This window comes from Scyliorhinus canicula, chromosome 4, assembly GCF_902713615.1.
Source record: "Scyliorhinus canicula chromosome 4, sScyCan1.1, whole genome shotgun sequence".
NCBI classification, from domain to species: Eukaryota; Metazoa; Chordata; class Chondrichthyes; order Carcharhiniformes; family Scyliorhinidae; genus Scyliorhinus; species Scyliorhinus canicula.
The window spans coordinates 79,291,880-79,317,701 of record NC_052149.1 but is presented as its reverse complement, the minus strand read 5'-3'; the positions used below and the strand labels follow the sequence as shown (position 1 = coordinate 79,317,701).

General features: G+C 42.2%; 1 protein-coding gene across 3 annotated transcripts in view; it reads right to left on the bottom strand.

Annotated features, from left to right (window-relative positions):
• kifap3a (kinesin-associated protein 3a) overlaps positions 1–25,822 on the bottom strand; it is a 301,592-nt gene that overhangs the window by 152,207 nt on the left and 123,563 nt on the right. For all 3 annotated transcript variants that reach the window (XM_038794573.1, XM_038794572.1, XM_038794574.1), the window contains one exon: positions 13,254–13,354. In XM_038794573.1, the coding sequence (XP_038650501.1) occupies positions 13,254–13,354 (101 nt within the window). The remainder of the gene's footprint in view (positions 1–13,253; positions 13,355–25,822) is intronic.

Sequence of the window (25,822 nt, the reverse complement as noted above, 5' to 3'; positions counted from 1 at the left end):
ATTCAGCACCAAGCAGCTTGCTTGATTGGCATTCCATCCACCACCAACACATAGCGGCAGCACGTGTACCATCATATCAAAGCCCCAAAATCGAGGACTTGGCTCCTCACTCTGCAGCTGGATCCTCAACTTTCTGACCCACAAACCACAATCAGTGCTCCGAAAGCTCGTGTTTGAAACAAACCTGTTGGACTTTAACCTGGTGTTGTAAGACTTCTTACAGTAAGAATAAAGAACAACACCTCCTCCACGATAGTTCTCAATACTGGGGCCCTACAAGGCTGCGTACTTAGTCCCCTACTATATTCCCTATACACACGACTGCGTGACAAAATCTGGTTCCGACTCCATCTACAAGTTTGCTGTCGACACTACCATAGTGGGTCGGATCTCGAATAACGACAAGTCAGAATACAGGAGGGAGATAGAGAACCTAGTGGAGTGGTGCGACGACAATAAGCTATCCCTGAATGCCAGCAAAACTAAAGAGTTGGTCATTGACTTAAGGAAGCAAAGTACTGTACACATCCCTGTCTGCATCAAAGGGGCCGAGATGGAGATGGTTGACAGCTTCAAATTCCTAGGGGTGCACATCACCGAACATCTGTCCTGGTCCACCCACGTCGACGCTATCACCAAGAAAGCACAACAGCGCCTATACTCCCTCAGGAAATTAAGGAAATTTGGCATGTCCACACTGACTCTTACCAACATTTACAGATGCACCATAGAAAGCATCCTCTCTGGCTGCATCACAGCCTGGTTTGGCAACTGCTCAGCCCAAGACTGCAAGAAATTTCAGAGAGTCGTTTACACAGCCCAGACCATCACACGAACCTGCCTCCCATCCATTGACTCCATCTACACCTCTTGCTGCCTGGGGAAAGCAGGCAGCATAATCAAATACCCCTCCCACCCGGCCTACTCACTCTTCCAATTTCTTCCATCGGGCAGGAGACACAAAAGTCTGAGAACACACACGAACAGTTTCAAACACAGCTTCTTCTCTGCTGTTACCAGACTCTTAAACAACCCACTTATGGTCTGACCTGATTAATACTACACACCTGTATGCTTCATCCGATGCCGATGTCTATGTATTCACATTGTGTACCTTGTGTTGCCCTATTATGTATTTTCTTTTTATTTTATTTTTATGTACAAAATGATCTGTTTGAGCTGCTAGCAGGAAAATACTTTTCACTGTACCTTGGTACATGTGACAATAAACAAATCCAATCCATCCCAAAGATGCATTGCAGTAGCTCACCAAGGTTCCTTCAACAGCACATTACAAAACTTGTATGTTTATGCCCACACTTCTGTGGGTCTGGAGTAACCTCGACCAACTGGAAGGACAAGGGCAGCAGCCACATGGGAACACCCACAAGTTCCCTCCAAGACACACACTATCCTTATTTGGAATTATATCATCGTTCCTTTATTGTCACCAGGTCAAAATCCTGGAACCCACTCTCTTATGGCATAGCAGAAATCCCTACACCACATGGACTGCAACGGTTCAAGAAGATGGTCCCCAACGACCCACTCAAAGGCAATTAGGGATGGGTAATAATTACTCGTCTTGACAGAACACTCTCATCCCATGAACGAATAAAGAAAATCTAGATTCAAAGATGAATTGAGAGTTTATTGAAGTATAAATGACAACCAACAGCATTGACGTGTACCTCAGCATCTTCAGGCCAACTGGGAAATTACAATTTCAAGAAAAATGGTTGCTCACATCAATCCTTTGAGACGTAGCACTGAGTTTATTGCAGGAAGTAAATAAAAGACCAAACAGATTTGTTCATTTACGGGATGTGGGTATCAGTGGCTAGGCCGGCATTTATTGTCCATCCCTACTTGCCCTTCAGAATTTGGTGGTGAGCTGCCTTCTAGCAATTGAATATAACAGTGGTCTGTAAGAGTCAACCACCTTTCAATTGGTCTGGAGCCACATGTAGGCCAGATCAGGTAAGGATGGCAGATTTCCTTCCCTGAAGGACATTAGTGAACCAGATGGGTTTTTATGTTAATCGACAATGGTTTCATGGTCATCATTAGATTATTAATTCCAGATATTTTATTGAGTTTAACGTCCATCATCTGCTTGGTGGAATTCGAACCAGCATCCCCACAGCATTACCATAAGACCATAAGACATAGGAGTGGAAGTAAGGCCATTCGGCCCATCGAGTCCACTCCACCATTCAATCATGGTTGATTTCAACTCCATTTACCCGCTCTCTCCCCATAGCCCTTAATTCCTCGAGAAATCAAGAATTTATCAATTTCTGTCTTAAAGACACTCAATGTCCCGGCCTCCACCGCCCTCTGTGGCAATGAATTCCACAGACCTACCACTCTCTGGCTGAAGAAATTTCTCCTCATCTCTGTTCTAAAGTGACTCCCTTTTATTCTAAGGCTGTGCCCCCGCGTCCTAGTCTCCCCTGCTAATGGAAACAACTTCCCTACGTCCATCCTTTCCAAGCCATTCATTATCTTGTACGTTTCTATTAGATCTCCCCTCAACCTCCTAAACTCCAATGAATATAATCCCACGATCCTCAGACGTTCATCGTATGTTAGGCCTACCATTCCTGGGATCATCCGTGTGAATCTCCGCTGGACCCGCTCCAGTGCCAGTATGTCCTTCCTGAGGTGTGGGGCCCAAAATTGCTCACAGTATTCTAAATGGGGCCTAACTAGTGCTTTATAAAGCCTCAGAAGTACATCCCTGCTTTTATATTCCAAGCCTCTTGAGATAAGTGACAACATTACATTTGCTTTCTTAATTACGGACTCAACCTGCAAGTTTACCTTTAGAGAATCCTGGACTAGGACTCCCAAGTCCCTTTGCACTTTAGCATTATGAATTTTGTCACCGTTTAGAAAATAGTCCATGCCTCTATTCTTTTTTCCAAAGTGCAAGACCTCGCACTTGCCCACGTTGAATTTCATCAGCCACTTCTTGGACCATTCTCCTAAACTGTCTAAATCTTTCTGCAGCCTCCCCACCTCCTCAATACTACCTGCCCCTCCACCTATCTTTGTATCATCGGCAAACTTGGCCAGAATGCCCCCAGTCCCGTCATCTAGATCGTTAATATATAAAGAGAACAGCTGTGGCCCCAACACTGAACCCTGCGGGACACCACTTGTCACCGGTTGCCATTCCGAAAAAGAACCTTTTATCCCAACTCTCTGCCTTCTGTCTGACAGCCAATCGTCAATCCATGTTAGTACCTTGCCTCGAATACCATGGGCCCTTATTTTACTCAGCAGTCTCCCGTGAGGCACCTTGTCAAAGGCCTTTTGGAAGTCAAGATAGATAACATCCATTGGCTCTCCTTGGTCTAACCTATTTGTTATCTCTTCAAAGAACTCTAACAGGTTTGTCAGGCACGACCTCCCCTTACTAAATCCATGCTGACTTGTCCTAATCCGACCCTGCACTTCCAAGAATTTAGAAATCTCATCCTTAACGATGGATTCTAGAATTTTGCCAACAACCGAGGTTAGGCTAATTGGCCTATAATTTTCCATCTTTTTTCTTGTTCCCTTCTTGAACAGGGGGGTTACAACAGCGATTTTCCAATCCTCTGGAACTTTCCCTGATTCCAGTGACTTTTGAAAGATCATAACTAACGCCTCCACTATTTCTTCAGCTATCTCCTTTAGAACTCTAGGATGTAGCCCATCTGGGCCCGGAGATTTATCAATTTTCAGACCTTTTAGTTTCTCTAGCACCTTCTCCTTTGTGATGGCAACCATATTCAACTCTGCCCCCTGACTTTCCTGAATTGTTGGGATATTACTCATGTCTTCTACTGTGAAGACTGACGCAAAGTACTTATTAAGTTCCTCAGCTATTTCCTTGTCTCCCATCACTAGATTACCAGCGTCATTTTGGATAGTAAAAGAAACTTTTACTATCATTCCTAATGTTACTGGCTAGCCTACCTTCATATTTGATCCTCTCCTTCCTTATTTCTCTCTTTGTTAGCCTGTGTTTGTTTTTGTAGCCTTCCCAATCTTCTGACTTCCCACTACTCTTTGCCACATTATAGGCTCTCTCTTTTGCCTTGATGCATTCCCTGACTTCCTTTGTCAGCCATGGCTGCCTAATCCTACCTCTGATAACCTTTCTTTTCTTTGGGATGAACCTCTGCACTGTGTCTTCAATTACTCCCAGAAACTCCTGCCATTGCTGTTCTACTGTCTTTCCCACTAGGCTCTGCTTCCAGTCGATTTTCGTCAGTTCCTCCCTCATGCGCCTGTAATTACCTTTATTTAACTGTAAAACCTTTACATCTGATTCTACCTTCTTTCTTTCAAATTGCAGACTGAATTCTACCATATTATGATCACTGCTTCCTAAGTGTTCCCTTACTTTAAGATCTTTTATCAATTCTGGCTCATTACATAACACTAAGTCCAGAATAGCCTGTTCCCTCGTGGGCTCCATCACAAGCTGTTCCAAAAAGCCATCCTGTAACATTCAATGAATTCCCTTTCTTTGGGTCCACTGGCAACATTATTTACCCAGTCCACCTGCATATTGAAGTCCCCCATGATCACTGTGACCTTGCCTTTCTGACATGCCCTTTCTATTTCGTGGTGCATTTTGTGCCCCTGGTCCTGACCACTGTCAGGAGGCCTGTACATAACTCCCATTATGGTTTTTTTGCCTTTGTGGTTCCTCAACTCTACCCACACAGACTCCACATCGTCTGACCCTATGTCATTTAGTGCTATTGATTTATTTTCATTTCTAATTAACAAGGCAACCCCGCCCCCTCTACCCACCTCTCTGTCTTTTCGATAGGTTGTAAATCCCTGGATGTTTAACTGCCAGTCCTGAACCCCCTGCAACCACGTCTCTGTGATGCCTACCACATCATACCTGCCAGTCACAATCTGAGCCACAAGCTCATCTACCTTGTTCCGTACACTGCGGGCATTTAAATGTAGCACCTTTAATTCCCTATTGACTGTCCCTTTTTGTTTTCTTAGTGTGGTGGACCTTGGTTTACTGAGCCTTTCCATACACTGTGTCATATTTTGTGAGATGGGGACTCTGGATCTCTGGATTGCTAGTTCAGTTACAATACCACTGTGCCACCACCTCCCATGTTAATAGTTAACCTCAAACTGGTCCTTCAATAGCACAAATGGCTGACATACTTCTGGACCTCTTGCTTTCTAAATGCTAGCTTTATGGTTTGAAGCGAATCCTTCATCATCCTGGAGTAGTTAAGCTTCAAATTCCAATTCGTTTTAATAATATACATGACCAGCCACAATGGAATACAGATTTTGCAGCACTACTGAAGACTGCTGCGTTGCTCTCGACACAGTAGCCACCCTGAACAGTGAAATGCAAAACTTGTATGTTTGGGTCCACTTGCAAACTTCACATTTGTGAAAGGTTGGAGGGTGGGTCTTAAAATCAGGAATATTCATACTGCATTCCTCAGAATTCTCTTAAAGATGCAAATTTGGAAGAATCCATGGGATCCATATCACTAATATGTATCTGAAAGGGTTAAGAGCTAACAGGCTCTCACAGGCTGCTGCTTGCTGACTGGTAAATTCTTAAAGACAGAAAATTAGTGATGAGAAACTAGTTGCTTCAGCTCAGACAATCTACAGATACAACTCTTGATATTAACTATAAAGGGACAGGAGTCACACAGGAGGGACACAAAAAATCAATTGATCATTGTGCAGCTGCAGCTCGTGGATCTGGTGGAAACAATGGACAATAGAAGAGGAGTATGATACACTACAGCTCAGGCATGTCTTAATCTTACTCATATCTAGAATTGGAGACAAATAAATGCTCGGTGATATTATAATTAAATGTACATGGCCCAATTATGATTGGTAATTATACTGATGTGTTACCTTATGTAATCCTCATAATTAGTTGTGAATGAACATAAATAATTTCTAAACAAATGTATTATTTTGATTGGGAGACAAAGAAAGGTATAATTGCTCTGTATTTTCTATGATCGAGAGCAGACAACCACCTGGTCGATGCTTAGCTCCCCTGCTATAGCTGGAATAAAGGTCTTGAACTGAAACTCTGTGTCATCTGGTCAGTTGGGAGGTGAGACACTATCATAGAGTATGAGTGAAACTCCCGCAACATTATCCTCTTCCCATTAATTGTGATTACTGTGAAGTAGGGTTGGATCGTGACGGCCTTCTCATTGCCCTGTCAAGTGGATTCGTGAACTTTCAAATGCCTAACTAATGTCAACAAAACAGCGACCAAACATCCCTTACAGGCCTCCTGGTCAATGGAGCAAAATTAAAAATCAAAGCAATTACAGCAACCTCTCTCAAGGCCAAGCATTCGGAACATTGGACTCTGTCAACTGAATGTTAAAGGTCTCTCATTGCCCACACATGACTACCTGGAAAAGTTGCTGAGAACAAATAGCATTGATGGCCTTGGGTTAGAGGAAATTGTATGATCCTTGTCCAGACCCTCAAATTGTTGCAAAGATCCAGTTTGGGACCAAAACGTTTAGTTTAAAGAAGACAGAGTTTGAGATTCGAGACACTTACTAGTGAACAAGATTGCACAGGTTTGGACAAAGAAAAATAAACTTTGCGATACAAGATCATAAAGTTAAAATAATCTGCAATATCTATCCTATGTTTGGCATTCAAGGTTATAGAATTTACAGTGCAGAAGGAGGCCATTCAGCCCATCGAGTCTGCACTGGCTCTTGGAAAGAGCACCCGACCCAAGCCCACACCCCCACCCTATCCCCATAACCCAGTAACCCCACCCAACACTAAGGGCAATTTTGGACACTAAAGGCAATTTTGGACACTAAGGGCAATTTAGCATGGCCAATCCACCTAACCTGCACATCTTTGGACTGTGGGAGGAAAACGAGCACCCAGAGGAAACCCACGCACACACTGGGAGAATGTGCAGACTCCGCACAGACAGTGACCCAGGCCGGTAATCGAACCTGGGACCCTGGAGCTGTGAAGCAATTGTGCTAACCACAATGCTACCGTGCTGCCCCAAGGTTAATGAGGTACATGAATTAACAAGCAAACTGCAGTGGTAACATACCACCTTGCACAATAAATGACAAGTGCAACCAAGATAGAGTCCAAGGATTTCTCAATGAACTACCCAGGAGTCAGTATCACCATGAGTCAACCAATCTCTCGGAAACTCTGACGCTCTCCCTCTAAGATTTAATATTGGAATTTTCTTTAAAAGTCGCTGCAACGTGGGAAGATATCAAAAACACCTCACAGGGTTTCAGTCTCATCTCTTGACATACTATTCCTCTGGATTCTTAAGTATATATTCAAGCACCAACTCAAAAGCACAATGTTAGCTCTTCGGCCAACTCAAACAGAACACTACTGCTCCAAAGACGTACCTTTTCCCCAACAGCCCACAGCTTGGAATCATCAACCTTCAGCTGCCTTCTTGGATCTTCAGGGCTCCGCCTCAGCCTTCTTCAATTATCAGGGCTTCCCTTGAGCCCACTTTGCTTAAAATCTGCTACTTGCAGCCCTTTTTCTATTTCGAGCATTTTTTCTCTGCTCCTATCATTTTAACTTATGAGAGATTTTGGTGCCCATGTCCCCTCTCTGGAATCTTCTTTATGATGATAAAGATGACTTTATCCTCATAGAACTGGATGCTGGCCCAGTAAACTTAAAAAAGGGCAAAGCTGCCGGGAGAGATGTTATTTCACCTGACTTCCTGTACCATCTTGGCCCACTGGCAATACAATGTCCACTCGCACTCTTCTCAGTCTTGGTGGAGAATGGCCAATTCCCCAAATCTGGCATTAGCTGCTAGTGGTAGCCCTGCCAAAACCAGGAAAGCCAGATGACCCTGGGCAGTACAGGCTCATTCCATTGCTCTGCACAACCTATAAGCTCTTGGAGCAGCTCATTCAGCCCTTTTACCAATTCATCCCTTCTCCAAGAGCAGGCTGGGTTTAAACCCCAACGCAGTTGTTGTGAACAAGTCCTTGCTATCACCATAAATATTGAGATGGGATTTAACCCCAACTCAAGATGGAAGCCATTTTCATAGATCTTTCCCCAGCCTGAGATACTGTGTGGACTCACGCTTAAACCGTCACTGCTGCTGCCATGTGCCAAACTAGTCCGGCTGTTGTGGACATTTCTGAGCACCAGAAGGATGAAAATTTACCCATGAGACAAGATCAGCACTAAGAACACACAACAGCGGTCTCCCATATGATAGCGTCCTGGCACCAACACTTCTTAACATCTATATAAACGACAAACCCAGACAGCATCACAAAAATGTAATTACACCACACTATTGCCTTGATAACTCAGAAAATATTTCCACGATATGAAAACTGCACCAAACTCTGATGCGTCATAAATGACTGAATATTTCTACAACTGGAGACTGCAACCAAACTCAGTCAAGTACATTGTCTCTGTATTCCACCTTGAAAAATCGCAAGATATACAATACTCAAAATGTCATCTTCTGTGAAGAAAAATGCAGCATAACCTGGCTCCCACCTGAGTGACCCTAGATTTCTCCCTAACCTACTATCACCACCTCCGAAAGACTATCAAAAAGACAGGAGTGGTCATCATCTGCAAGGTCACTAACACAAGCTAGGATACAAAAACCAACATCCTTCACAAGACCGTTGCAGAACTGGTCTTCTTGACAGCCGAGTACTGTGTACCCGCATGGACCTCATGTCATCACACCAAACCTACTGACATACAATTTCACTCCTACCTCTGACTAAGATAAATGTAATTCAGAATTACCAGTCCTCTCAAATATCATTTGATGGGACACAGCAACAGTCAGAGAAATAACATGTATGAGCAGCAACTTGGACCTCCCCATCCATGCAGACCTCCAAGATTCTTAATTCACCAGATGGCTCTATGAAGCTCCCTCTGGGCTCGAATCAAACATCTCCAATCCCATAACACTGATGAAACCTGGAGGAAAGCTTGCGCAGAAAAGACCCTTCCAAAAAAAATTGTCTCCAACCCGACATCGAGTGCTGTATCTAACTGCTTCTTGAAAACAGACAATATTTTGGACTCAACTACTTCCTGTGGTAATGAATTCCACAGGCTCACCACTCTCTGGGTGAAGAAATTACACCTCATCTCTGTCCTAAATGGTCTACCCCTTATCCTTGGACTGTGACCCCTGGTTCTGGACACACCCACTATCAGGAACATCCTTCCTGCATCCACCCTGCCCAGTCCTGTTAAAATTTTGTAGGTTTCTATGAGATCCTCTGCATTCTTTTGACCTCTGCGAATACAATCCTAACCGATTCAATCTCTCCTCGTACGTCAGTCCTGCCATCCCAGGAATCAGTTTGGTAAACCTTCGCTGCACTCCTTCTCTAGCTAGAACATCCTTCCCGAGATAAAGAGACCAAAACTGCAAAAGTGTGGCTTCACAAAGGCCCATATTTATTGCAGCAACACATTCCTGCTCCTGTACTCGAATCCTCTCGCTATGAAGGCCAGCATACCATTTGTCCCCTTTATTGCCTGCTGCACCTGCATGCTTACCTTCAGTGACTGGTGTACAAGGACACCCAGGTTTAGTTGCATGTTCCCTCTCCTAATTTATGGCCATTCAGATAATAGACTGCCTTCTTGTTTTTGTCACCAAAGTGGATAACCAAATTATACTGCATCAGCCATTCATTTGCCCACTCACTCAACTTGTCAAAATCACACTAAAGGATTTCTGCACCTCCTCACAGCTCACCCTCCCAACGAACTTGGGGTCATCTGCAAATTTGGAGGTATGACATTTTGTTCCCTCATCTAAATAATTAATACAGATTGTGAATAGCTGGGGTCCTAGCACTAACACACATGATATCCCACTAGTCACTGCCTACCAATCTGAAAAAGATCGGTTAATTCCTACTCTTTGTTTCCTGTCTGCCAACCAGTTTTCTAATCACCTCAATGCACTAACCCCTCCCCCCCTCAATTACATGCGCTTTAATTTTACACGCTAATCTTTTATGCGGGACTTTGTCAAAAGCCTTCTGAAAGTCCAAATATACCACATTCACTGGCTCCCCTTCATGAATTCTACTAGTTACATCCTCGAAAAATTCCAGTAGGTTAGTCAAGCATTATTTCCCCTTCATAAATCCATGCTGATTCTGTCCGATTCTGCCACTGTTTTCTAAGTGCTCTGCTATAAAATCTTTGATAATGGATTCTAGAATTTTCCCCACTACTGATGTTGGGCTTACGGGTCTATAATTCCCTGTTTTCTCTCGACTTCCTTTTTTAAATAGTGGAGTTACATTAGCCCCCCTCCAATCTGCAGGAACTGTTCCGCAGTTTATAGAATCCTGGAAGGTGATCACTGCACCCATTATTTCTAGAGCCACTTCTTTCAATACCCTGGGATGTAGATTATCAGGCTCTGGGGATTCATCATCCTTCAATCCCATCTATTTCTCCAACACCTTTCTCTACTGATATTGATCACCTTCAGTTCCTCCTTCTCACTAAACCCTGCATTCCACAACATTTCTAGTATCTTACTTGTGTCCTCATTTGTGAAGACAGAACTAAAGTATGTATTTAGTTGCTCAGCCATTTCTTTGTCCTCTATAATACATTCCCCTGTTTCTGACTGTAAGGGACCTATATTTGTCTTCATCAATCTTTTTCTCTTCACCTACTTATGGAAACTTTTACAGTCAGTTTTTATGTTCCCAGCAAGCTTACTTTCGTACTCTATTTTCCCCTTCTTAATCAATCCCTTGGTCCTTCTTTGCTGAATTCTAAACAGCTTCTAATCCTCAGACCAGTTGTTTTTCTTGGCCAATTTGTATGCTACTTCCTTGGATCGAATACTATCCCTAATTTCCCTTGTAAGCCATGGAATGGCCACCTTTCCCATTTTGCTTTTGTGCCAGAGAGGAATAAACAATTGTTGCAGTTCCTCCATGGCTCTTTGAATGTTTGCCATTGCCCATCCACTGTAATCCCTTTAAGTAACATTCCCCAATCGTGAATTGGACATTCTGAATTCTCCCTCTATGTACCCGAAAAAGCACCGGAATATAGCGACTGGAAGATTTTCACAGTAACTTCATTGTCGTGTTAATGTATGCCTACTTGATACAATAAAGATTATTATGTAATGTTTCTGTGCCTGGAAAAGTAAAACCTATAGTTATATTTGCTGGACAAAGGTGTTTGTATATGTGTGGGGTTGCTTTCAATTCCAACTATGTTTTTATTGTGCTTAGAGAGAGAGTTACGGTGTGGAGTGTGAGTAGAATAGTTTTGCTTAGCAACTGGGAGCCTTTTAAGGTAGGAAGGCTTTTAAGGTTTAGCTTTTAGTAGAAGTTGTTTGCAATTGGAGACAGAACACTGGTGAGTGAAAATATCTCAACTCTGCCAACAGAAAGACTGCACAGGACAAGGGAGTTGCAAAGAGGCAGGCTTCCCAAAAAGTAGGTGCAGTCCAGATAATTAGGGAATTGGGACATAAAGAGTGTCTGAAGAAGACTGAACTTAAGAGAATAGAGACCAAGATATTGTTCAGGAGAATTCAAGGGAGAAACTAAACTTAGCGTTCGGAATGAAAGAGTCAGTTCCAGTAACCAGATTTAAAGTGGGAAAGCAGACTTTTTTTTTTTAAGAACAGTACAACACAGAACAGGCCCTTCGGCCCTCGATGTTGTGCCGAGCCATGATCACCCTACTCAAACCCACGTATCCACCCTATACCCGTAACCCAACAACCCCCCCCCCCCCCCTTAACCTTACTTTTTTTTTCTTAGGACACTACGGGCAATTTAGCATGGCCAATCTACCTAACCCGTACATCTTTGGACTGTGGGAGGAAACCGGAGCACCCGGAGGAAACCCACGCACACACGGGGAGGACGTGCAGACTCCGCACAGACAGTGACCCAGCCGGGAATCGAACCTGGGACCCTGGAGCTGTGAAGCATTTATGCTAACCACTATGCTACCGTGCTGCCCAGAGGTTAATTTCCGAGGTTAATCAAAAGTTTGATGTCATCTTAATAGAGTCTGATAACTAAAGCAATTGTGAACAGTTTGTACAACCATCAAGCCAAAGAAACCCAAAATAAAAGTGGTTAACGCCTGGATATTAAATTCATTGTTAAAAGAGTAGCAGAAGCTTTGCTTAAAAGATTCATTAGGAAAACCTGGACTGAATTTCGGAATGCAAATTGTTAGGATCCCAGCTGAGAGTCCAACTATTTGCAATTTGTAAAACTGTGAAGAAATGTCACTGCACCACAGGAGTGATAACACTGACCCATAGATATCTTCTATGTTAAAACTAACTGTAATTTGAACACATAATTAACCACATTAGCAACAAAGAAATAGCTTAAATGTTAACCGATACAACAGTTCTGAAGTAAAGGAGAAAACCTTAATTTACTTCCTTAACCCAATACTATATTCCAATTAAACAAACCAATATATTTTAAATGTCACTCATGAATAAAGTTAACAACCAGGTTTTTACTTGGTTCTCTGTCCAAAGAATCTGCACAGAAAAAAGCTTTCAGGACCAAACGGAAACACCTCTGTTCAGATGAGAGTTTTAGGACGAACTGTCTTTTCAGACATATCTGGATCCGGCATTAGCTACATCACCTGTACCTAAAGCATGAGGCATTATTTGGTCTCATCTTATCAGACGTCCCTTGACTTGATTAGCCAGGACCAAACACAAAACCCCTCATAAAATTATCTACACTCCAGGGGGCTTTCAACTATGAACAATATTCCATTAGCTAACTATATGTAAAGAAGTGAAGGTTCTCAAGATCTATCAGGCGAACACTTCACTTGCAAATCAATGATTACCTCACTTTTCCAACACATTAATCACAGCTCTAACAGTCATACTGCTGCATCTTAACCCAGGTTTTAATAACTTTGCTGCAAAAAATATAAAATATGACAGTGTCTTAGATACACCACACTTCCATTTTTTATGAAGAAAAGTAAAAGTTATGGTCTTTTGAGACAAGGTTCTATTCCCGCCCTGGGATTGTAACAATATTAAAATCATTCACTGGATCTAAATATATTTATCTGTAGTCATATTTTCTAAATGATCCTGGTTTTAATAGTACCATTCCTCATTATCCATTAGTGAAAGAACAGATCATTTAGTTTGGTCATGAACTTATTTTTACCTGTGGGATGCAATCGGTGTATGCAAACATGGATTTGAAGCGATCATCCATGGTGACATGGTACAGAATACACATCACTATTTGTTTATGATTTTCAATTCCTGAAATAGAAAATACAAAGTGAAATGGATGTCATCACCCACAAAATCCCAGATTTTTCATTTTCTAAACACTTCCATGACGAACATAGGCAAATTTGAAAAATATCTATGAAGCTTTCATGGCAACTGGTGCATTCTTAATAAAATGTTGATTCCTGTTTACTTCAAGGTGTACAGTATTCAGTTCTGGATACCCCAGAAGGATTTCATGGTTGGCATTTGGTTGAAAGCGACATCTCATTAAAAGATATCTATACATAATCACTGCACATCAGATGTAGTCTGGAGTATATTAAAGGGAATTAATATACCCCGCCAATGCTTATATAGTGTAAATGGAAATGCCATGCTTCAGTGCTGCAGTCAGTTCTTGGCGTTGCAACTATGGAAGAATATATTGGCCATGAAGAGGATGCTGTGCAAATCCACCAGAATTCTAAAAAGGTTAAATTATCAGGAAGCAATGTATATCATTTCTCTCTGCACTACAGTACATATTCCCTACAGTACTGAAGATCAATGAGTAATATAATTAAGGTGTTTAAGGTGAAAGGATTCATAGGATAAATGGAAAATGTATCCCATGGTGGGAGAAGTCTGGAACAGCAGGGTAGCATGGTGGTTAGCATAAATGCTTCACAGCTCCAGGGTCCCAGGTTCGATTCCCGGCTGGGTCACTGTCTGTGTGGAGTCTGCACGTCCTCCCCCTGTGTGCGTGGGTTTCCTCCGGGTGCTCCGGTTTCCCCCCACAGTCCAAAGATGTGCGGGTTAGGTGGATTGGCCATGCTAAATTGCCCGTAGTGTCCTAATAAAAGTAAGGTTAAGGGGGGGTTGTTGGGTTACGGGTATAGGGTGGATACGTGGGTTTGAGTAGGGTGATCATGGCTCGGCACAACATTGAGGGCCGAAGGGCCTGTTCTGTGCTGTACTGTTCTATGCTTAACCTTCAAATTAGAGCTAGGTTGTTCACGGACAATGTCAGGAAGTGATTCCTTTGGAACACTACCTGCACAGCCCTCGCGGTCACCTCCCAACCCACCCCACCACATACACCCAAAGAAAAAACAAGTTGCTACGGCCAGGAGAGTTGAACATTTCTGAACTAAGACTGATAGCGTTTTGTTAGGCAAGAGTATTAACGGATGTTCCTGGAACAAAAGCAGGTGATTGGAGTTAGATGCAGATCAACCATGATCTAATTGAATTGTGGAACAGGCTTGGAGAGAAAAATGGTTAACTCAGCAATAACAACAACTTATATTTATAAAGTTCCTTTAAGGGAATAAAATGTCCCAAGCTGCATCACCGGAGCAACATAAACAAAATTGATACGTGCAACATTAGGAGATATGTCAGGTGATAAAATGCTTGGTCAAAGGGGTGGATCTTAAGGACTGTCCTAGAGGAGGAAAAAAGAGGTGAAATGGGGAGAGTATTCCAAAAGCTTACAGCTAACACAACTGAAGGTTCAGCGTGAATAAAATTGGGGATACTTAAGAGGCAAGAATTAGAGCAGCACAGACATTTCAGAAAGTTTGGGATTGGAGAAGATTACAAAGATAGAGAGGGTTGAGGGATTCGAAAATAAGGATGTGAATTTTAAAATCAAGATGTTGCTTAACTGTAAACCAATGTAGGTCAGCGATTACAGAGGTAATCGTTTCTCGGTACATGTTTTTAGTTAAGACACGTGCAACAGTTTTGGATGACTTCAAGTTTACAGAGGCTAAATATGGGAAACCAAACCGATCTGTTTGGAATAGTCAAGTCTACAGAAAATTAAAGTATTAAAGAGAGTTCCAACAGCAGACAAAGAGGCAATGCGAGAGAGTGGAAATAGGTGGCCTTAGGGATGGCATGAATAGGAGGTTGGAAGCTCACCATGAAGTCAAGTGTAATACCAACTTAGCAAACAAAAGCTGGTCCTGCTCCTATGTTTTTATTAAGCAATAGCAAGTATGAACTTTCATTCGGAAATGTCTGTCTTTATTTTTCTAGTTCCTTTTGTAGCCCCTATTGGTTACTTTACCAAAATAAAAGTAAAATAGATGTTATCCCCCAAAAGTGCATTTTGGATTGGTAATATGGAAGTAAATTATTTGAAATTTCAGTTTCACGGGGTGCCTACTTAAATAGTCATTTAATTTTAGAAATAATTACTGCATTAAATCACAATATGTTTACGTTTGGTCATATCTAAAGCTTCCAAAATAAATCAAGTGTTGTTCCCTATAATGATACTCTGGAAAAGGATATACTAGTAGGTTATTGAGTATTAGGGGCCAGCTTAGTTCAGTTGGCTTGACAGCTGGTTCATGATGCAGAACAAAACCAGCAGCGTGGGTTCAATTCCCATACCGGCTGAGGTTATTCACGAAGGCCCACATTCTCAACCTTGCCCCTCGCCTGAGGTGTGGTGATCCTTAGGTTATCTGGGACTTTGGTCATCGGGGACTATGGTGACTTTACATTTACTGTTAAGTACAAGATATAAAGTATAATGGTCCAGATTTTGTGGTCAGTGGCAATGGTGTTCAGCCCTGGTGAGTCTATCTTGCCAATGACATACTCAAGGATGATGATGGAGGAGTCTAGGAAATTAACTTTGAAGTATGATTCTGTGAGTATGACCACGTTAGGCTATCTGACTTGTGTGTGGAACAGCTCTCTCAATTTTGATAAAGATCCCCAGAAGTTAGTATGGAAGATTTTGTAAAGGTGTATTTTGTAAGTCAACTAGGCTGTGCCTTTGTTGTACTATAGGCTTGGTTGATGCCAACTTATTTATTCTGATTTGGCATTTTGATTTTACCATTTCAGAAGGCTGTTAAGTGTCAAACACATTGCTGTAGGTCTGGAGTTGCAAGACGATCAGATCAGGGAGACGAGACGGAGGGGTGGTGGTGTAGTACTGTTGTCACTGGATTAGTAACCCAGTGACTCAGAGTAATGCTCTGGGGACCAGAGCTTGAAACCCACCAGGGCAGATGATGAAATTTGAATTCAATAAATATCTGGAGTTAAAAGTCTTATGATGACCTTGAAACTTATTGTCGATTTTGTAAAATCCCATCTGGTTCACTAATGCCCTTTAGAGAAGGAAATCTGTCATCCCTACCTGGTTTCATCTACTCGTGACTCCAGATCCAGAGCTATGTGGGTTGACTCTTAAATGTCCTCTGCAATGGTCTAACGGTTCTAAGGGCAATTAGGGATGGGGAATAAATGCTGGCCCAGACTTTGCTGGCACCCACATCTTATGAATGAATAGAAAAAAAACTATTTTTCATTTGTGGTCTTCAATTCAATATCATGTATTAAAATAGCCAGGTTTAGAACCATAAAACAAGTTGGATGCATGAAAACAAACCCTTGCGTCAAGTCTCATAGATGGAGAGGAAATTGTAATTTATTCTGCAGGCTCACTTTTCAAAAGAGCAATTGGTCTGCTAATCAGCTCTTTTACCCATAAACCACATTTAGTTTGCTTTCTTTCCCTCAGTATAAACAAGTTTCAAGTAATCAAGAAACAAAACAACCTTTTAAACACTAAAAATCATTTTATTTTGTTCAATTGAATGCTTGCTGTTTTTCCGTGCAGCTAAATGGCTGTACACTCGTGTTTTTGAAATAAAAAGGAAATTGCTTAAAATAATAATTGTTACCATGCAGTAACAGATCTCCCATGTGAATTATTGTGTAATTATCAAGGTTTGGTACCCAATTTACATGTTTCAACTTTAGCTCCCATCAAACTCTTCACCAACTGCTTCAATGAGGGTAACAGCATGAGGCAGTGTTGGGATAAAAGACTGAAATCCAATTACCTTAATCTTAGAAACTTGCAAGACAGTGGAAATCTGTTATTTACCATTTTTTATTTGAGAATAATTTTGAAGGATTTTATCCACAAATAAGAGTTCAATTAATTATGTGAAGCATTTCCTTAAACTATTTGTATTCCAGTGAAAACAAATTACCTAAAAGAGTGCACATATTTTTCTGTACTTGGGATTTTTGCATTCTTCCAAAATGTTTTATTGATTCTTAAATGTTGTGTGTGCCACAGCATAAGTAGTTCATTTTTAGAAATTAATTCAAGACATGCACCTTGCTGGCAGGGGCAACATTTATTGTCCATTCCTAGTTTTCCTCAAGTGGCTGGTGGTAGGGACCTTCTTTGTGAACCATTGGAACCCTTGGGGTGAAGATGCTCCCACTATGCTGTTAAATATTGACCCAGTGTTGATAAAGGAATGGTAATATATATCCGAGTTGGGACAGTACAAGACGTGATGGAATCTTGGAGGTGATGGTTTCCAGTGCCCTTCTTGCTCGTCTTTAGAAGTGATGGAGTTTGTGGACTTGGGAGTTACGATCAAAGAAAGCTTGATGAGTTGCAGCAGTGCTTCCTTAAGACAAAAAATACAAAAGCCACTGTGCACTGGTGATCAAATGGATGCATTCTTAGGCTGATTAATGATGTGCCAGTCAAGCCCACTGCTTTGTCCTGGTAGGTGTTCAGCTTTAAGTGTTATTACAGTTGTATCCATCCAAACAAATGTAGCATATTCCATCACAGTCCTACCTTGTGCCTTGTAGGTGGTGGATAGGTTTTGGGCAGTTAGGAGATGAGCCACTCATCGCAGTGGCTCATCACAGAATACACAAATTCTGACTTTCTCTCGTAGCCACTGCGGTTTTGTGGCTGTCCAAATGAGTTTCTGGACAATGGTGATTCAAAGGACATTGATGTTTGGGGGTTCAGCAATGGTAAAGATATTGAATGGCTTTTTGGAGATGGCTGGTGTTTGACATTTGTGTGGTGCTGATGTTGCCAGCCTAAGCCTGAATGTTTCCCAGATCCTGCTCCATACAGAAATGGACTTATTAACTTATGAATTATGAATAGAGCTGAATACTACAATTGTCAGAAATCAACTTCACTCGGGACAGGGAGAAGGTCATCAATAAAGCAGCTGAAGATAGTTGGGCATTGGACGCTGTCCGGAAGAAACTCTGCAGCTATGTCCTCCTGGGGCTATGATAATTGACATGCAAAAACCATGATTATGCATTTTTGTAACAAACATTATTCTAGTCACCAGAAGCAAACTTTAACACTAAAAGCAGACTGACATCATAGAAGCCATTTGAAGGTTATTAACCTTTTTATTGCACAATTTCTTGATGCAGTATTTAAGAACCGTTATTACCGGGCTAGAAGCCCGATTATCCATGCCGCTCCCACCCACCATTATGCTCCACCCATCAAAGCCAGGAGTAACGCAGCGATGATTTTGTGAAGAATTTACCAGCGGGGGACCCTGTGCCATGGTCATTGAAGGGGAAGCAAGGAGGTAAACAAACTTTTGAAACTACTGGGGCTTGCTGGGGGTGTATACCTGGACCTCAGGGAGTGGTGGGGACGACTTGCTGACAAGTGCGAGGGCTCGGAGTGTCCCCCTTCAGATCAGGGTACCACCACTGAAACATCCCCCATTATTGCATAAGACCCCCATCAGTCACCCTTGCCTGAAAGCTGAAGAGCAGTCCAGGTAGTCCTATGAAAAATCACTGCATTTTGACTTACCCAACATCTGCTGTCTCAGATAAAAGTATTTAAAGCAGCAGCTGTTACAAGTGCCAGAAGCTTTCTTGAAAGCTCAAACATTTAAAAGGGCTTCAACTGTCCTGACAGCCTTTGTAATGCAAAACTCCCATTCAATTTCACACAGCAAAGCATTTTACCAACTAGTGATTGACAGTTTTATTGGTCTTGGTGTCGGTGCTTGATGGATTTTTTTATCTCCTCACCACATCAAAAGCAAAGAGTTTTCACTTCTTTTTTGTCACAGCAGAAAGCACTTAGTTCCTTTTGTCTGAGGCGGAAGATGTTACAAATGGGTAAGTGAAAATAAAGTGATTTTTTTCACAGGATTTCAATGGAATTCGGGGAGCTCTCCACCATGCATATATTTACAACGTTAAGGAGAGAGACTCGCATCATGGTCCCGCTCCCAGTGCCAGCAGAGACCAGTCCCAATCCTCTTCACCACACTGACACCTCATTTTTCTGTATGCCTGGTGTTGCTCCTGGCATGCTGTCCTGCACTCTTCATTGAATCAGGGTTGATGTTCTGGCTTGGTGGTAAAGTAGAAAGGGGTTGGTTTAACACAGTGGGCTAAACAGCTGGCTTGTAAGAAGCACTTAGGCTCCAGAATAGCCTGGCTAACATGTCACTCCAGACCTCCAGCAATGTGGTAAACTTTTAAATGCCCTCTGAAATGGCCTAGAAAGCAACTCAGTTGCATTTAACTTACGAAAACACAAAAAAGGAATGACATCGGACGGACCACCCAGCATCGAACCAGACACCATAAAGGACAATGGCAAACCCTGTTGATCCTACAAAGTCCTCCTTATTAACATCTGGGGGCTTGTGCCAAAGTTGGGAGAGCTGTCTCATAAGACTAGTTAAGCAACAGCCAGACATAATAATCTTTATTAGTGTCACACATAGGCTTACATGAACACTGCAATGTAGTTACTGTGAAAATACCCCAGTCGCCACACTCCGGTGCCTGCTCAGGTACAGGGAGGGAGAATTTAGAATGTCAAATCTACCTAATTGGCACATCTTTCGGGACTTGTGGGAGGAAACCGGAGGAAACCCACATAGGCACGGGAGAATGTGCAGACTCCACACAGACAGTGACCCAAGCCGGGAATCAAACCCAGGTCCCTGGCGCTGTGAAGTAACATTGATAACCACTGTGCTACCATGCCACCCATACTCACAGTCATACTCACAGAATCATACTTTCCAGACAATGTCCCAGACACCACTATCACCATTCCTGGATATGTCCTGTCTCACCATCAGGAGTCACAGCAGTGATGGGGCACAGTAGTATACAGTCGGGAAGGAGTTGCCCTGGGAGTCCTCAACATCCACTCCGGACCCTATGAAGTCGAATGGCTTCAGGTTAAACATGGACAAGGAAACCTCCTGCTGATTACCACGTACCATCCATCATGAACTGATGAATCAGTACTCCTCCAAGTTGAACACCACTTGCGGGAAGCCCTAAGAGTGGCAAGGGCGCAGAAAATGCTCTGGGTGGGGGGCTTCAAAGTCCATCACCGTGAGTGGCTTGGTAGCACCAACACAGACCGAGCTGGCCTGGTCCTAAAGGGCATAGCTGTTCGACTGGGACTGCAGCGGATGGTGAGGGAACCAACAAGGAGAAAAAACATACTTAACCTCATCTTGTTGCAGATGCATCTGTCCATGACAATATTGATAGAAGTGACCACCGCACAGTACTTGTGGATACAAAGTCCCATCTTGAAATGAATGAAAATCGCTTGTCACAAGTAGGCTTCAAATGAAGTTACTATGAAAAGCCCCTAGTCGCCACATTCCGGCGCCTGTTCATGTTGTGTGGCACTACCACCATGCAAAATGAGATCGACTTCAAACAGATCTAGCTACTCAAAACTGGGCATCAGCAGCAGAACTGTATTCAAATAGAATCTGCAACCTCATGGCCTGGCATAGCCCCATTCTATAATAATTGCTTATTGTCACAGTAGCTTCAATGAAGTTACTGTGAAAAGCCCCTAGTCGCCACATTCGAGCGCCTGTTCGGGAAGGCAGGTACTGGAATTGAACCCACGCTGCTGGTCTTGTTCAGCATTACAAGCCAGCTGTTTAGCCCACTGTGCTAAACAATCCCCCTTTCTACTTTACCACCAAGCCAGGAGATCAACCCTAGTTCAATGAAGAGTGCAGGACAGCATGCCATACAGAAAAATGATGCGTCAACGTGGTGAAGCTACAACACAGGCCTCCTGTGTGCCAAACAGCATAAGCAGCAAGTAATAGACAGAGCTAAGCGATTCCACAATGAACACATCAGATCTAAGCTCTGCAGTCCTGCCACATCCAGAAGTGAATGGTGGTGGACAATTAAACAACTCACTGGAGGAGGAGGCTTTACAAATATCCCCATCCTCAGTGATGGAGGAGCTCAGCACATCTGTGCAAAAGACAAGGCTGAGGCATTTGCAACATTCTTCAGCCAGAAGTACCGAGTGGATGATCCATCTTGGTCACCTCCATTGAGTCTTCAGCCAATACGATTCACTCCACGTGACATCAAGAAACAGCTGAAGGAACGGGATACTACAAAGGCCAAGGGCCCTGACAATATTCCAGCAATTGTACTGAAGACTTGTGCTCCAGAACTTGCCGCACCCCTAGCCAAGCTGTTCCAGTACAGCTACAACACTGGCATCTACCCGGCAATGTGGAATATTGCCCAGGTGTATCCTGTACACAAGAAACAGGACAAATGCAACCCAGCCAATTACTGCCTGATCAATCTACTCTCCATCATCAGCAAAGTGATGGAAGGAGTCATCAACAGTGCTATCAAGCGGCACTTACTCAGCAATAACCTGCTCACAGAAGCTCAGTTTGGGTTCCACCAGGTTTATTCAACTCCTGACCTTATTACAACCTTGGTTCAAAAATGGACAAAAGAGCTGAATGCCAGAGGTAAGGTGAGAGTGACTGCCCTTGACATTAAGGCATTTGACCAAGGATGGGATCAGGGACATGGGGATGGTTGCGGATGACTACACAATATTCAGCACCATTCACAACTCCTCAGACAATGGAGTCCTAAAGAAACGCAAAATAGAACTAAAAGATGTTGCCTGGGCTGGAGTGTTTCAGCTATGAAGAGAGGCTGACTAGGCTGAGGCTGTTTTCCTTGAACAAGAAGGTTGAGGGGGGACCTGATTGGAGGAATACCAAATTATGAGGGACATAGGAAGAAACTTTTCCCCTTTGGAGAGGGTTCAATAACCCCCCTGGTTATTGAACATAGATTTACTATAAGGGGCAGAAGACTTTGAGGGAATTTGAGGAAAATCTTTTTCACCCAGAGACTGGTGGGAAGGTGAAACTCACTACCTGAAAGGATAGTAGAGGCAGGAGCCCTCACAACACTTAAGAAGCATTTAGATGAGCACTTGAAACACCACAGCATACAAGGCTATGAACCAAGTGCTGGAAATTAGGATTAGACTAGATACATGCTTGATTGCCTCCGTAGACACGATGGGCCCAAAGACCTCTTTTTGTGCTGTAAAACTCTTTGACTCTATGTTCCCTAGTTGGTTCTAGAGCGTACTGTTCCAAGAAATTGTTCTGAATATACGATGAACTAATTTTCCAGGCTATCTTCAACAATCTGATTTCCTCAGTCTACAGATAAAGTCGCACTATTGAACTGAGCTCCATGAAGAGGTCTCTCCTCACGGCACAGTATCAGTCAGAGCATAACTCTAATCATACTAATTGTGCTTCATACTCTATAGTTACTAGCAACATTCGAGTGGCCTAAGTGAGGAGAAAGCAACAAGCAGAAAAAGATGACCAGGAAATGGGACATGTCAAGTATTTCTATGTTTCTGAAAGTGCATTTCAAAAATCTTCATACTTCTAATTGGTGTCTTTTTCAACAATATAATGCAACTTGATATTAAAATAAAATTTATCGAAAAGGTTATGGAACACCACCTTTAAAATATTGAAATTAAAATCTTAAATAAGTAATTCAGTTCAATCCACCTCACGTACACCAATTGTGCTGGATTGTTGATTTTGAAAAGAATGTATGAAATTGACTTGAATTGATCAAATGAATCATTCGAAAAGATAATGCACTTGGTCCATTTCACGAATGATGCACACTTCACATTTAACAACTTCCTTGTAAGCTATATCCTCTTTAAGGAGTCTGTCCAATAGAAGCAGAAACTCCGGCAATATTTGCGCATGATCTATTAAAACCATCTGTGCCCAATCCGACACCAGGAGAAAAAAAAGCATCTCCACTTAATTGAGAAAACAGGAGGAAGCATAAATTTTACTGCCATCAATAACATCAAGCAATCCTGATACAACTTTACTGCACCCCCACCGGCTGTGGCAGATGGTTTTAGTTAGGGTTTTTGCCACATCTGACCCCTGCTATTACCTCACTTCATTTGTAAGAAAAATGTATGATTGTTTATAAGCTCAATAGTAAAAGATTGGCCCTAAAAATAACAAGCAATGGTCTATTAAAACTAAAGAAGAACTACAGTAGCAATAAGGGCTTCTTTTATTGTAATCTGCAAGATTAATTGTCCCCCTAAATCCCTAAAGTGGGGTAGTTAAGTTCAGTACCTACAATTTGGCATATGTAAATTGGACAGGCAAAGGGTATCACACAATTAAAATTACAATGCACACATTAACTCTTGGGGAACAATGACAGCAACCAAAGACAGTTCAAGACCATAGCTTCACATTTTAGAACTAACATGGTTTATTCCTCCATCACTGTCTCCCTAAGGCAGCCTTTCAGTTGGAAAGATACATGGAATTTACAGTGCAGAAGGAGGCCATTCAGCCCATCGGGTCTGCACCGGCCCTTGGAAAGAGCACCCCACTTAAGCCCATGCCTCCGCCCCATCCCGCACCCCAGTCCCCATCCCCGCAACCCAGTAACTCCACCTAACCTTTCTTGGAGACTAAGGGAAATTTATCATGGGCAATTCACCTCAGCTGCACATCTTTGGACTGTGGGAGGAAACCGGAGCACCCAGAGGAAACCCACACAGACATGGGGGGAACGTGAAGACTCCGCACAGACAGTGACCCAAGCCTGGAATCGAACCTGGGACCCTGGAGCTGTGAAGCAACTGTGCTAACCACTGTGCTACCGTGCCCATGCTGCAGAATGGCCTGTGTCTCAATACATTCATGTCATTTAACAACATGGGTCAGAATATGCAAGCTTGGTTCCTTCTCTCACGTCACTGAAAATAACTCCTACTTGAGAACCACTGAAATTTGAAGCAAAATTTTAAATCAAAGAACTGTAATACTTCTTTCACGGTACAGAGGTACTGCCAAAGCCAGCTACAATTTTGCAGTTAAGTAAGCGATGGCCTGTTGTCTGACACCACCAAATAGGTGTTTCTTTTCTGTGTCTCAGATCAGAGAGAGGAAAGGTTATTGTTTCTGACTGCAGGTGTACTGAGAAAAAACATGCGAGCAAAATCACTTTAATCTGGCCTGTATGGGCTTTCCCCAGGCGGAAAACAAAGTTATGAACTGGGAATTTCAAACAGCTGCAAATGCACAATGTAAAATAGAGGACTGCATAACATTGATATGTTCTCAAAGAAGGGATAACAGAAACATTGAAATCATTTACACGAGGCCAAATCTAAGCATTATTCTGAATACAATTAGCCATTCAAAAGGAGTTTTGTATTTTTGAAAAAAATTGAACCAGGCAGAAAATACTGCTTTGTGGGGACGAGAAATGTTGTATCTCCACATGAAATTGCCAAATCTTGCTCAATTTCCACCCTACCAAGAATGAGCTATGTAAAGAACAATACTCTATGCTCTGGCAAGATAAACTGGTGATTCAAAATTGGAATTCTCTTTCCAACTAATTCTTCAGTTAAAATGTCCCGATTTGCCAAGTAGAGTTAAGTACAGTATAGCAGATTTCCTGGATAAATTGAATAGCATTAAACAGGCTTGTGAAAAAAATCAAGATGAAAGGGAGAAAAACAAAATAAAACATTGGGAAACATAGATGAAATGCAATGAGCAAGAATGGTAGCAAGGTTCTAATTTTGAGCTCAAAAAGCATTTAACCTAAGGAGTGGATGATGCAATCTCTTTGTATTTTAGATTTTCAATAAAAATAAGGCCTCCACTCATAAGACACTTCAGTATTAGTTTCCACATAAAAGTAACACCAGCAAATGGTGATGGTTAGGGGTGGGGGTTTTTTAAGAAAAGAGAGGAATAATGAAAAATGTTTCCTACTAACATACGTGATGTTTTCTCACATTGCACAGATACCTAATACTTAATAACTCACACAAACTTCATTTAAGTTAAGGGTGCTCAGCACCTACATGAAAGACTGTGCTTGTTTGAAGCTGGAGTGAGAATTTTTGAGACTAACCCCAAAGGAGTAAAGAAAAAGCCGAGACAGTTTTACAGGAATACTACAAAATGGTTAACAAGCAGGTACTAATAAATCAGGGAAAGCAGGAACCGACTGGTTGTAAATATATTAATTAGTTGTATGGAAATCATAAGAGATTAAAAGATTAACTCATCACGAAACAGATTGCTTGGTCATTATGTTAGTTAAATTTAGGACTCACTGTAATTTAGGAATATGTTTAGGTGGAACAAATCCAGTACCCATAAAACAGAGTTGCAGTTTTGCAGATAGTAACATTCCAGTTACACAGTATTACAATGCAATATCTGGAATATCAGGAATGCAATATATACAAACAAGCAACAATTATACCAATCAAATTGCACTTCTCAAGTCAGGAAAAGTGAAGCTTTGTGTTTCTGCATTTAA